This window comes from Vulpes lagopus, chromosome 15 (assembly GCF_018345385.1).
Source record: "Vulpes lagopus strain Blue_001 chromosome 15, ASM1834538v1, whole genome shotgun sequence".
NCBI classification, from domain to species: domain Eukaryota; kingdom Metazoa; phylum Chordata; class Mammalia; order Carnivora; family Canidae; genus Vulpes; species Vulpes lagopus.
The window spans coordinates 49,100,024-49,112,652 of NC_054838.1; the positions used below are offsets into that span (position 1 = coordinate 49,100,024).

The following is a 12,629-nucleotide window of genomic DNA, read 5'->3' on the forward strand; positions in this document are numbered from 1 at the left end:
CAGAGATGGATGTGATGGGGTGGTGGTAGCAGATCATTGCAGTTTGGACATAGAGTTCCACTTTATCAGGATATGTGGTTTTTACGCACTTCTAGGCATACATTACATTGCGTTCTAATAGACTTCATTTTATTTATTTATTTATTTACTTACTTATTTTTAATTTAAATTTTAGTTAAAACACAGTACAATATTGGTTTCTGGAGTAGAATTCAGTGATTCATCACTTACATACAGCACCCAGTGCTAATCACAAGTGCACTCCTTAATACCCATCACCATCTAGCCCCTCCTCCACCTACCTCCCTCAGTTTGTTCTCTGTTGTTAAGAATCTCATGGTTTGTTTCTCTCTCTCCTTTTGCCCCCTTCCCATATGTCTGTTTTCTTTCTTAAATTCCACATAAGTGAGAGCATATGGTATTTGTTTTTCTCTGACTGACTTATTTCACTTAGCATAATATACTCTAGCTTCAGCCACGTCATTGCAAATGGCAAGATTTCATTCTTTCTGATGGCTGAATAATATTCCATTGTTTATATAGAGTACATCTTCTTTACAAATTCATCAGTTGATGGATACTTGAGCTCTCTCCATAGTTTGGCTATTGTTCATAATGCTGTTGTAAATATTGGGGTGCATGTACCCCTTTGAATCTGTATTTTTGTATGTTTTGAGTAAATACCTAGTAGTGCAATTACTGGATTGTAGAGTAGTTAATAGACTTCATTTTAAATAGGAAGAATGTGATTCCAAAGTTAGACCTATATTGGAATTCCAGGCCTGTCATCTGTTATTGGGTGATTCTGGACAATTTTTTAGCTCAATATCTTTGTTTATTATTTTTTTCAGTATCTTTGTTTATAAAAGAAAGCTATTCATACCTATCTAGTAATGATGTTATAAGAATAGAGGTGATATATGTAAAATGTCTCTATTCTCTATAGAGAATAATACTTACCATGAACATTTACTGTTCCATGCAATTTATATTTATCTCATTAGATTCTTTAAACAACTATTGAGAACTTATTCTTCCTCTAAAGAGAACAGTTAAATCACATGCCCTATTGATGGATAAAGTAGTTTCATCTCCAGCTCTTAGGCTACATTTTCTTTTTTTTTTTAAGATTTTATTTATTCATCCATGAGAGACACACAGAGAGAGAGGCAGAGAATCAGGCAGAGGGGAGAAGCAGGCTCCATGCAGGGAACCCAACGTGGTACTCGATCCCGGGTCTCCAGGATGATGCCCCGGGCTGAAGTCGGCACTAAACCGCTGAGCCAGCAGGGCTGCCCTAGGCTACATTTTCTTACACAAGAAATGCTCTTTATAATGTCTGAGTTAACCTGCCTTCTCATCACAGTTGAGAAGTGCATGAGTCTCATATGATGTCTGACTTAAAAACTTTCTAGATAAAATATGGGCGCTTAGTAGATATTTAGTGAATGTTATGGGAAGAATCCCATTCCACAAGTATCATCTCAGCAACCTCAGATGATTACTGGGTACGATAATTAAACTTGTTTTATTTTATTTATTTTTTTAAAGATCTCTTTATTTTAGAGAGAGGGAGAGCGTGCAGGGGGAAGGGGATGGGCAAAGGAAGAGGCGAGAGAGAATTCAAGCAGATTCCATCATAATGAGTGTGGAGCCTGATGCAGGCTCAATCCCAGGACATTGAAGTCACTACCTAAGCCGACCAAGAGTTGGATGCTTAACCAACTACACCACCCAGGTGCCCCTAAACTTGTTTTATCTTGCAGCTTTAGATGTATAATAAAGTTTTATTTTCCCACCCTTTTTTTAAGGGCTTAGGAATTTCTTATCTGAGAACATCTGCTCTGGCCTAGTGACAAGCAACTTTAAAGGAAGTAGCATGTGTGCATAGGAAACTTGAAGATTAAATGCGTGATGTTCTGAACTTAAGGTGTAGAAGACAAAAAAACAACTTGGTCTAAAATGTCATCAGAGCCTTGCACAGCTTTATTTAAAAATTACTACTGATATTGCTTTGTAAATTGCTTCCTAAGTAATAAAGTCACTATAAGGATTTTCATCCAGTCACTTTCCACTAATCAGCTCTAAGCCTTTAAGTATTTTTACTTGTGACAGAATTATCAACAAGTATGCTTAAGTACTATAGTTGAAATGGCCCTAAAACAAAATTGAAGTTTATTATAATAATCCTTTGTGATTGCTAAGTATATAGCTGTATCCTGTAATTTTGAGATCTGGGGTTAAGTATTTTAAAGCTAAATATGACATGAAGGGCACTGTTATTACAGAAAAAAATTCAAATGCCTAAGGACACACTTTTCTCAAGTAGTGCATTTTTACAATTTCTTACTTTTAAATATATGGTTATGAAACCACACCAGCAATAATATTGTATGTAATTGTTGCTAGAAAGATGCTAGTGTTAGGCAGGATGGGACCCTAGATGGAGAACTTGTATAGAAAACAAACTCCATTTTCAACCCTCTCAGCCCACTGCGGTGTTTGGATGCAGGATAAATGGCTTCCCTGTGGGAAAACTGACGGTCTTCTACCTTGGTCATGGAAAAATTGAACTCACCATGCATCCCTATTCCCTGGTGAAGCAGCAGCATCTAGTTCCTTAAGGAGAACACAGGAGAATAACGTGGTATGCTATAGGAAAGAGTTGCACAGTATTTACAGGGGGAAAAAGGAGCATTATACATATGTAACTTTCTTTTAAAATGAAAAGTAAAAGTTATTTTCACTTTAAGGAATTATTTGAGTTTGCTTTTTTTTCCCAGATAGGTGGTAAGAGGACATAATTCCAAGGCTAAGTTAAGTCTTAGAGAGAAAAATGAGTGAATCATTCCTTCATTCGTCAAGAATTTATTGAGCAACAGCTAATGTCTGGCCCTGTTCTAAGGATTAAGAATGTACTACTAAACAGAACAACACATGTTCCTGCTCTCATACAGCCTAAGAGTCCAGTGGCAGAAACAGACCATAAATAGAATAAATTTGTAAAATGTATCCTATTTTAGACAGTAATAACTGCTAGGAAGAAAACAAAGCAAGAAAGAGATAAGAAATACTGAGGTGAGAGTGATGTGGTGTTAGCTATCTCTTCAGGAAGAGCCGCATTATAAAGATGTCATTTAGGAAGAGACCTGGAGGAAGTGACAATGCAAGCCTAACAGATGTCTGGAGCAAAAGTAGTCCAGGCCAGGAAAACAAAATGTCCACATGTGTGGGGCAGCAGTGCATCCCCGGTGTTCACAGACCAGCAAGGCGGCAGTGCGGTGTTGCTAGAGCAGAGGACATGAGGCAGAAGGTAGTACGATGTGTAGTGAGATCTGTAATGAGGGGCCAGATCATGTGAGGCTCTGTGTATAATAAATAGGCTCTTTGGTGTTCACCTGGAGTGAAATGGGAAGCCACTGGAGGGTTTGGAGCAAAGTGGATGAAATGAACTGGCTAGATTTTTAGTAGAGTATGTCTTACAGTTTTAAAAATAAAGGACAAGGATTAGAAGTAAGGAGATCAGTTATTGTAACTAAGGCTAATTTCTCTTTCTTGCTACCTCTTTGGAAAGTAAGGTATGCCACTTTTACTGAGGAGATAACTGAAATTCAGATCTAAAGTGACTCTTGAGTTACAAGGCAGTATCAGCGTTGCAAGCAAGTAAAGCCGACTTTGATTCCCAGACATTCAATTCCATACAACTCTCTCCCTCTACACTGGCCTTTCTCACAGTATTGCATGGCCTGTGGAGACGGTCAGTTGTGTATCATAGCATCAAAAACTGTACAAATATAGTCACAAATCATTTGTTTACAACCTAATGTTTGTTTCCTTACAACAGGACCACTTGGTTTTACATGGATTAAACATTATTGTACATACGATAAGGGAAGTAAAACATTTACAATGAGTGTTTCAGAAATGAAATCCAGTGGGAAAATGGTGAGTTTTCCTTTTTCTTTTTTTTAAACGGAGCTCATTAGTAAAGTAATGGAAGTTAAAAAAAAAAGTCATATTTGCTTGCTTTTATAATAAACATGTAAACAAATTTTAAAAATTGCCAAGTCAATAAGTTTTCTCTAACTTCAGTGATCTTGATGACTTAAAAAGAGAGGCAAGCATTTTCCTTTGCCTTACCATGGAATATTTTTAATATTCAGTTGAGTTAAATGTAGGGAACCTTTAGTAGACCACAGAGGTGACTTCTCACATCCCTGGCGGAGTTATTTATGCTGCTACTTGGCTGGCAGCTCAGTAGAGACTCCTAGCGGCTGAACCAGGCTTAAGGACTCTGCATCTTTCTCCAAGTCACCTCTGTGGGAGGCTGCCTTTTGCCCCTGCTTGCCACTTCCTCTTCTATACTGTGTATTGTTTACTGAAGTGCTGACCAGCAAAGTTTCTCAGAAGAAATCAGTTGATGCCCATTTACTCCAAAAGTAAATTGGTCACTGAATGTCTTGCATGGCTAGTGAACAGTATAGAATAAAGTGTACTTTATATAAGGAATTGCTACAGAGTACACCTTTATTGTTCATAGTGTGTAATCTTTTTGTGAATTATGACGTGAATATGGCAAATGAACTTAAAAATCAGGTAATTGGGACCATCATCTAAGAATCCTAGAGCTGAGAGTTATCCTAAAGATTATTTAGTCCAGCCTTATTTTAGCAGATTAGAAAATCAAGGTGGTTGAAAGTAAGTGACTCATCCAGCTAATTTGTGTCATAGATCATAGCAGAGGGTAAGTGCTGATCTAACTTAGATATGTGCTCAAATACATCAGCTGAAACTTATTGTGCTTGGGCATTCAATAGAGCCTAATAATTAAAGTGGAAAGACATAATACAAAGGAGAACATACAAGAGTAAAAGAAACCTTCAATTCCTACCATCATGAGAAGTTAAGTGCTATAATCATGCCTAGTGTGTGCTTTAAAAGTTTCATAAGACAAGATGTTGCCTGAAAGTCAGGTATGTGGCAGTCAGTGAGCTGTTAGCAAACAGACCCAAGCCAAAGTTCTGTCAATAAATCTATGATCTTCGTAACCAAAGATAGTATAACTAACTAGACCATAGGTAAATATTCCCCTTAAGGTGACTGGTATCTCGGATATAGAAGAGAATTCTTATGACTTGAGCTCATGTTGGATCCTATCAAAATAGTTACAGTTTTAATTGCAGGGTAGCAGTTGGTTACCAGCAAAGCAGTCATGCAGTGTGTATGATAGCAACATATTTACAATTAGTAAATACTAGAAATGTATTATTTTTGTAGCTCTTCTGAGACTTTGGGCCAGTTATCATTTAGTACTATAAGGCTCTAATGCACAAACACACACTGTGTGTGCACACATACTTGCTCACTAAGAGCAGTTCTAATCTCTTAGCAATTTAGAGCGTTTTGATGCCAAAGCCACAGTGTTGTATACTGACAGGCATTCTGTATATCTAACTGTGACATTATGGTAACTGTGATTTCATACTTTTTCTAAATCTGAAGTCCTACAGAATGTACATTGTGGTGCAATTTAACGTAAGTAAATATGTTAAGACTACTAGACAGGCATGTCACAGAATTCTTCTATTAAAACATGTATATGTTATTAATTTATTAATTGTTTTGTAATTGTATTATAATTGGGCAGTTAACATTAGACAAAAAGTCTGTATTCAGAGGTAAAGATTTGATTATGACCCTTATACATAACCTGTACTCAAAGTTAACATTTAATGCAGCAACCTTAGTTGACATATTTAATATTTTCCAGTTGCCCTTGTCATCGTGTCAATAATATGATCTCCTTCTTGTTTCAGAATGGCCTCGTTACTGGTTCACCAGAAATGTTTAAATTGAAATCTTGTATCCGACGAAAGACAGATTCAATTGACAAACGATTCTGCTTTGACATAGAAGTAGTTGAAAGGTTTGAGGTTTTCTTTTCACTTTATATTTTTTAATAAACTAAAGTATTTGTTTCTATGTTTATGTGTAAATATGAAACAACACACAAGTACTTGTTTTTCTATCTTTAAAGCTAGTGTACAGATTTATTTTCATTCTTTTATGTATTTATTCAGCAAGTACATGTTGCATGATGCTTTCAAAAGTAAATCAGACAAAGAATGCTAGCAAAAAGCAACATCACTCAGAGAATATGGGGAATCGACATAAATGACTAGATTAGGGGCTGTGTGGTGGACTTGAGTTCTGTCACTGTGTATGACCCTGACAATATTGATCATCACTCCTGGATAAGCCTTGTTGTGCACTTTGGAAGTCTGGTGCCCTTGCTTCCAAGTAGGATTAAGACACAGCTGAGAGTGCCATAAGTTTCCTTCAGCCAGTGAAATTCAGTGCCTGCTCTGTGCAGAGCACCATTCTGGACATTCTTAGCCACAGGATATTGGGAGAGACATAAATGTTGTGCATGTGAGTTTATAATCTAGTGGGGGATTTTAGTTCTACTTTTTTTTTCTTGTATCTATACAAGAAGAACAGAAACTAAATAAGAATGGGTATACTTCTTGATCTCTGTTGTATTCCATGATCTATTTTTCTTCCCTGCATTACAACCATACTTTTCTGAATACTCTAGCTTTGTGTGTGTGTGCACTATATTAAATGCATACTACATATACTCATATATACTAACATTTACATATATGTAGCTTGTAACTACTTAGTAGGGCAAGACCCCTGTTTTTGATGCTTCTTTAAAATTGTGTTAAATATTTTGGCACTGTGTTCTTAGATGTTATGGATCTACTTACTAAATTTCCCTTATTTTCCAAAAAAATCCTTTGGGATTTTTGACTGGAGTGGCATTAAAGTTATTAATTAATTGATGGGAAGTTGAACTCTCTTTGAAGATTTTACTTTTTTAAGATATATTCTTGAATGTCTTTATTGCAATTTTGAATAGAATTCATTAATATATATATTTTTTCTAAATGGGTTGAGACTCATATCAAAAGGCTATTGATCTTCTTAATATATCATTCTATATCTAGCATAGTTGTTGAGCTTCTTATTGATTTTAATAGTTTCATGGTAGTAATTTCTGGATTTTCTATGTAGACAGATGCCAACATGCTAATAATTTTTTTTTTTAATTTCAGCACTTTTTAGTTCTTTACCCCGGGGGCACATTGTTAAATTGTGCTTTGGTTGTCTCACCCAAAAAATAAGGATAATAAGTACCCACCTCAAAGGGTTCCTGCAAGGATTAAATGAGATTAAACAAATGGAAACACACTTATAACATAGTGCCTAGTAATAACAGCCAACAAATATTGTTATTTTATTATTTTTTGTTGATACTCGCCTAAATTCTCTAAGACTGAATGATCTTGATCTTCATATATGATTTTCCTTTTCCTGTCATCTGTTTTCCTGTTTACACAAGAGATGATATGCCTTCATTGCAGTTATAAGTCATGCCAGTTTTGAATCATACAATATTTATTTATTTTTTTTTTTAATCATACAATATTTAACTGAAATTTCCTCCTCAATGTACCTCTTCACAGAGTCCTCTAATTTCCTGTTTAAATTTATTTTCTGGACAATCTGCATAGTTAACTAAGTTAATTTAACTGTTTCTGCATTTTGGGTTTTTTCTATCTTACAATGCTTTCCTCCTTCCCTCTGCTTGCTCTTTCTCTCCTGAAGTACGTCCTTAAGTAACTATTTCAGAATGGATACATGGGAAAGATTGGTTTTTAAGTGAATTAATTTTAATATTGTGATCATGGTGTAGATGAACACTATGGTTTTAGTGTCTTCTTAAATAATCATGGTATGAAACTTTTATATTACTATATTCTTATTGTAATTATTTTCGTGACCAGATGGTACCATATTGGGGTCATAATTTTAATCATTCTCATGTTGTAGAATATTTAGGTGGTTCTGAACTTTGGTGAATGTAAGTTTGTCATCTTTTTTGGTCATTTCAGAGGAAATAGTTGAAACTAGCCTTCTTAAGGCAGTCATACCTAAATCAATGATTTTACTACCTGCAAACCATTAAAATTAAAAAAAAATATTTGTTTGTGTGTGTGTATATGTGTATATGTCCCCACAGGGATTTTTCTAAAAGGTAACTATAAATCAGTCTTTTCATTTTCATTTTATAAATTCTTTTTTTTCTTCTCTTTTCTCTTCAGTTTTTTCTTTCCTGCTTTTTCTTCAAATTTTATCTTTAAGAATACAAAAAATAAATGTGTAAAGATATAACAGTAATATACTGAATATATAAAATATTTGTTTTTAATAGGCATGGAATCATCACATTGCAGGCATTCTCAGAAGCTAATCGGAAACTCTGGCTTGAAGCCATGGATGGGAAAGAACCGGTAAGAATGTGGCACATTCTATAATTTAGGTTTTATCATTCTAATTACAAAGTACATCTGAAATTTCTTTTTATGTCTGTAGTATATTTGAAGATATTAAGATTGCAAATCAGAGGAGTAGAAACTGTTTTTCTAGTGTTGTCTCACTCACTAGCACATAACACTAATTTGTTTCAAATTTCTAATTTGTTTCTCAGGGGGACTTCCAGGACTGATTTAAAATCCTAAAATTATTTTTTAACAAATTACTTATCGCTAACTTGGCTTTGCTGATGGGATTATTTTATTCACGTAATAGTTGAGCCCCCACTTTTTGCATTGCCTGTGCTAGGCTTCATGATCAGTCTGATGAGCAAAGGTTCAGGGTAAGAACTAATCCTGTGCTCTATATCATTGTTTGAAAGTCTCATTAGATGGGGTGCCTGGGTGGCTCAGTCATTTAAGTGTCCGACTCTTGATTTCAGCTCACGTCTTAAGATAGAGCTCCACGTGGGCTCTGTGCTCAGCAGGGAGTCAGCTTGTGATTCTCTCTCTCCCTCTCCCTCTGACCCTTCCCCCCAAATAAATAAATAAATCTTTTTTAAAAAGTCTCATTTGGTAAAATGGCCTTCTAGCTTGACATTTTCCCCTCCATCTATATCTCCACTGTTTTAATAATTATTTCAATGTGGGCATGAAAATTTACTTAAAATTATTAGGGAGGCTTATGTAAAAAAGGGAATAAATCATCGATTACTGTCTGTTCTTTGTGAAGAACACTGCACTGAACAGTTGGAGGTATGAACACATAAGGAAATGAGAAGGCCCTATTCTGTCCTTTGAAACTGTCCCTTAGTTGTTAAAGAATCTATGAAAAACCTTGTGCAAAGTACCTATGCAAAACACAGCTGGACTTTGAGGCCACCCCTCAAATTGTTACCAGTCCACAACAAAATGAGTACAGAAATTATGATCAAGTATCTAGAAAACTTTACAGCAATTTGGAGAAGTCATTTTATATCTATTGAGTTTAATAATACAAAAATTGGATTCTGCATCTATTCCTTATAATGTTTGTTATGTTTTTATTTTATTATAGCTTACAAAAATATCAGCCACTTACAAATTAAAAATTAAAACAAAATGACTCTTTGCCACTAAGTTGTGAGGTAAGCCCTTCCCTAGAGCAAATTTAGATGATATGATAGCTCAGAAAGAAGTTAGGGTTGTACATGTTGAGAACAAAATACTAGGGAGTTAATTTGTAGAAGGAGTAATCTGACAAAATCCATCCTCAGATCCTTCCTGAAAAAGAGATATATATACTGTGCATCAGTCCGGTAATAGAATGAGATACATAAATCATGTGGAAGGGGGACAGCCATGATGAAAAGAAGTGGGAAGCAAGGTAGGTTGACAGGATTGGGAGTTGGCCCTATGGACGCACCAGTTGTAGGACCGTGAAATCAAGATACTCCCGCTGTGTATCATTGTCCAACATCACCTTGCTTCTGTGCAAGGTCATTGACTGATTAGATTTCCTTTGTTTTTTAGATTTATACCCTGCCTGCCATTATTAGCAAGAAAGAAGAAAGTAAGTTGTTTTAATAATTATTTAAAATTTTATCACTTTTTTTAATCACTAAGGCATTATGTGATATTAAGAGTTAATTCTGGGAAAATAGTAGTAACATATCATTGATCTGACAGTTAAGCAAGTTTAAAATTTCATTGAAAGAAGTTTCTCAGGTCAAAGCCACTAACTATTGGTGTAATACTAACTAAAATTAATTTTTATTTATTGGTGTTTATTTACTCATAGATATGTACCTGGCTTTATCCCAGGAAGAAATTTGAAGCAGTTGATATTTAGTTTGATTTTTTAAAAAATATTTTTAATGGCAGTAGAGAGCTTCTTTATTTTAGTTTCCCTATTCCAGCGACAAGACTGAAGACATGAATAATTTGTGCTGGTTTTAGGAGATTGTACTTAAAAGTGTGATGTATAAAGGTATTGTCACAACACATGGGATATATAAGAAAACCTGTTGTCTCACTGTAGAATCACTGAATCCTTAGTATTAAAATATTCTTAATAAACACATTTTATGTGTTTTCCATCAATTTCTAAACCTTATTTAATCATCGGCCACCTTTTTGTCACCTTTTACCTTTAGGATATTTTCTTGTTTATGTACTCTGTGTGATCAGATTATTTGACATTTAAAAATTAGTTTGTGTATTTTTTTGTAAGGTTATGTGTATATCTTCTAAAGCAATTTCAAGCTTTATTTAAGTCAATTGATTTTGTCTTATGATGTCTAAATTTATTTTTAAAATAGGCTTAATTGTAACCCTGATTTTTAAATTGCTAACAAAATGCAACTTAGAATGGAGTAAAGATAAAAACTAGGAAGGTGCTCCTTTGAAAGTCATAGATATTGAGTATATGAAAAAGTCTATTATTTTAACTGAATGAAATGCTCTCTAGTAATTAATTTCAGAGATTATCAAAAGAAAAAATATGATATAAAATACTCTTAATGTTTAAGACTTAAAAAACTATTTCCAGTTTTTATTCTTGGATATATTTATTCCAAATCAAGGAAAGTGATTAGTATAAAATATGTATCTAATCACAAAATATTAACAAACAGGTAAGTACCAAATGTTCATTCTAAACAATTACCTAAAGAACAATATGTTGAATATTTTGCATTTGTGTACAGTTTGAAATGTGTTTTCTAATACTGGTTTCATCTTTCATATATAGTATAAAGATAGTTCTTTCAACTTCAAATGAACCTACTCAAAGATGAATCCTTAGAAAACAATTGAAACTATATATGGTATTGAATTAGGCTTTAAATGGGAACATGGTGATGTCAGTGAAAATATATTTGATCTTTAACGCACTTCTGGGAATAGAGTTTCTATCATAACTAGGAAATTTGAATAAGAAAGTTACCACATGTAGTCATACTGTAATGGAGGGGGAATATGATTGTTTGTGCCTTAAAGACTCTTCCAGAAATCCGCTTTCCGGTAGCCACTTGACACATAACTGTGCCACCATTTGTAATTATAAAATGGTGTGTTTTTCAGAAAAATAGCTATCCTAGAATCCATGTGTGTAGTCACTTCTCACATTTTTCCTTTTGATACAGTGTTTTAGTATCCTACTTAGTTCTCTGAGTAACTTGTGACCGAACAGAACTCTTGTCCCCTTCTTCTTAGTACTCAATATAGGCCTTCCATGAGGTATGTGTGCTCAGCACACATTTGCTCTTATTGTTGTTCTTAGTGCCAGTAGGCTTTTATTTCTCAAGGGGAGATTTTGATCATAGAACAGAATATTATGTTTGCTATATTAATATGTAGTGCTTAAAGTTATAGATGTTAACCTTAGTTTTAAGATTTATTTTTATTATTTTATCTTAAGCTATATTTTTTCTTTCAGCCTATTTTCATGTACAGATCTTATTTTATATATAAGTGTCCCAAGTTTTTTAAATGTCATTTTCACTTTATGTTTTTTCATAAACTTGGTAGAATTTCCCCATTTTTACATTTAATTAATGAAGGTTTTTTTTGTTTTTTTTTAGACGTATCAAGATATAACTACAAATCTAGTAAATCTTATTCTCCCAAATGCAGTACCCTAATAAGACGAGTTCCTGATTCTGGCTAATATAATCTTTCTAAACCCAGTGGTATCTTCTGTAATCTAGTAAATTGGCTTATAAATGCTGACATTAGTATCTTTTTAAGCATTCTAAACATTTTTAAAAAATTAGAAGTAAAATTGTGTAGTGATTTCAAAAAGTCTTACTATGTGGGCATAAAGTCAGCTTATCCAAATTCCACTTATTTCTGATTGTTTTTCCACATTCTTGGAAACTCAAATCTGTTTACCCAAGGAGAATCACAGCTCTATTGAAAAGATAAGATTATGCATAGCATGGGCCATCAATAAAAAGAAACTCTAACTAATGGAGGCACAGGATTGAATGTACTTTCCAGAAATAAGCTCCCTAAAGCAGTGGGGTGGACATTTTGGTGTTGCCAATTTATATGAGTAAGGTTTTCTAAATATTCCTCAATCTAACATTTACTGAAGTCCTTTTCATTACCTGTCTCAGACTAGTCGATGGACTTTCCAGGTCCTCAGAATTTAATATTTTTGCATGTAATTTTAAACGTTATATTACATCAAAGCCTAAAATGTATTAGTGGGGGAAGCCTGGGTGGCTCAGTGGTTTAGCGCCTGCCCTCAGCCCAGGGCATGAT

At 34.3% G+C, this 12,629-nt stretch overlaps 1 protein-coding gene across 5 annotated transcripts in view; it reads left to right on the forward strand.

The window, feature by feature from the left end:
- The window catches only part of ARHGAP42 (Rho GTPase activating protein 42), a 287,887-nt gene that overhangs the window by 217,922 nt on the left and 57,336 nt on the right, over positions 1-12,629 (forward strand). For all 5 annotated transcript variants that reach the window (XM_041730578.1, XM_041730579.1, XM_041730580.1 and 2 more), the window contains 4 exons: positions 3,845-3,945; positions 5,817-5,926; positions 8,282-8,360; positions 9,894-9,933. In XM_041730578.1, the coding sequence (XP_041586512.1) occupies positions 3,845-3,945; positions 5,817-5,926; positions 8,282-8,360; positions 9,894-9,933 (330 nt within the window). The remainder of the gene's footprint in view (positions 1-3,844; positions 3,946-5,816; positions 5,927-8,281; positions 8,361-9,893; positions 9,934-12,629) is intronic.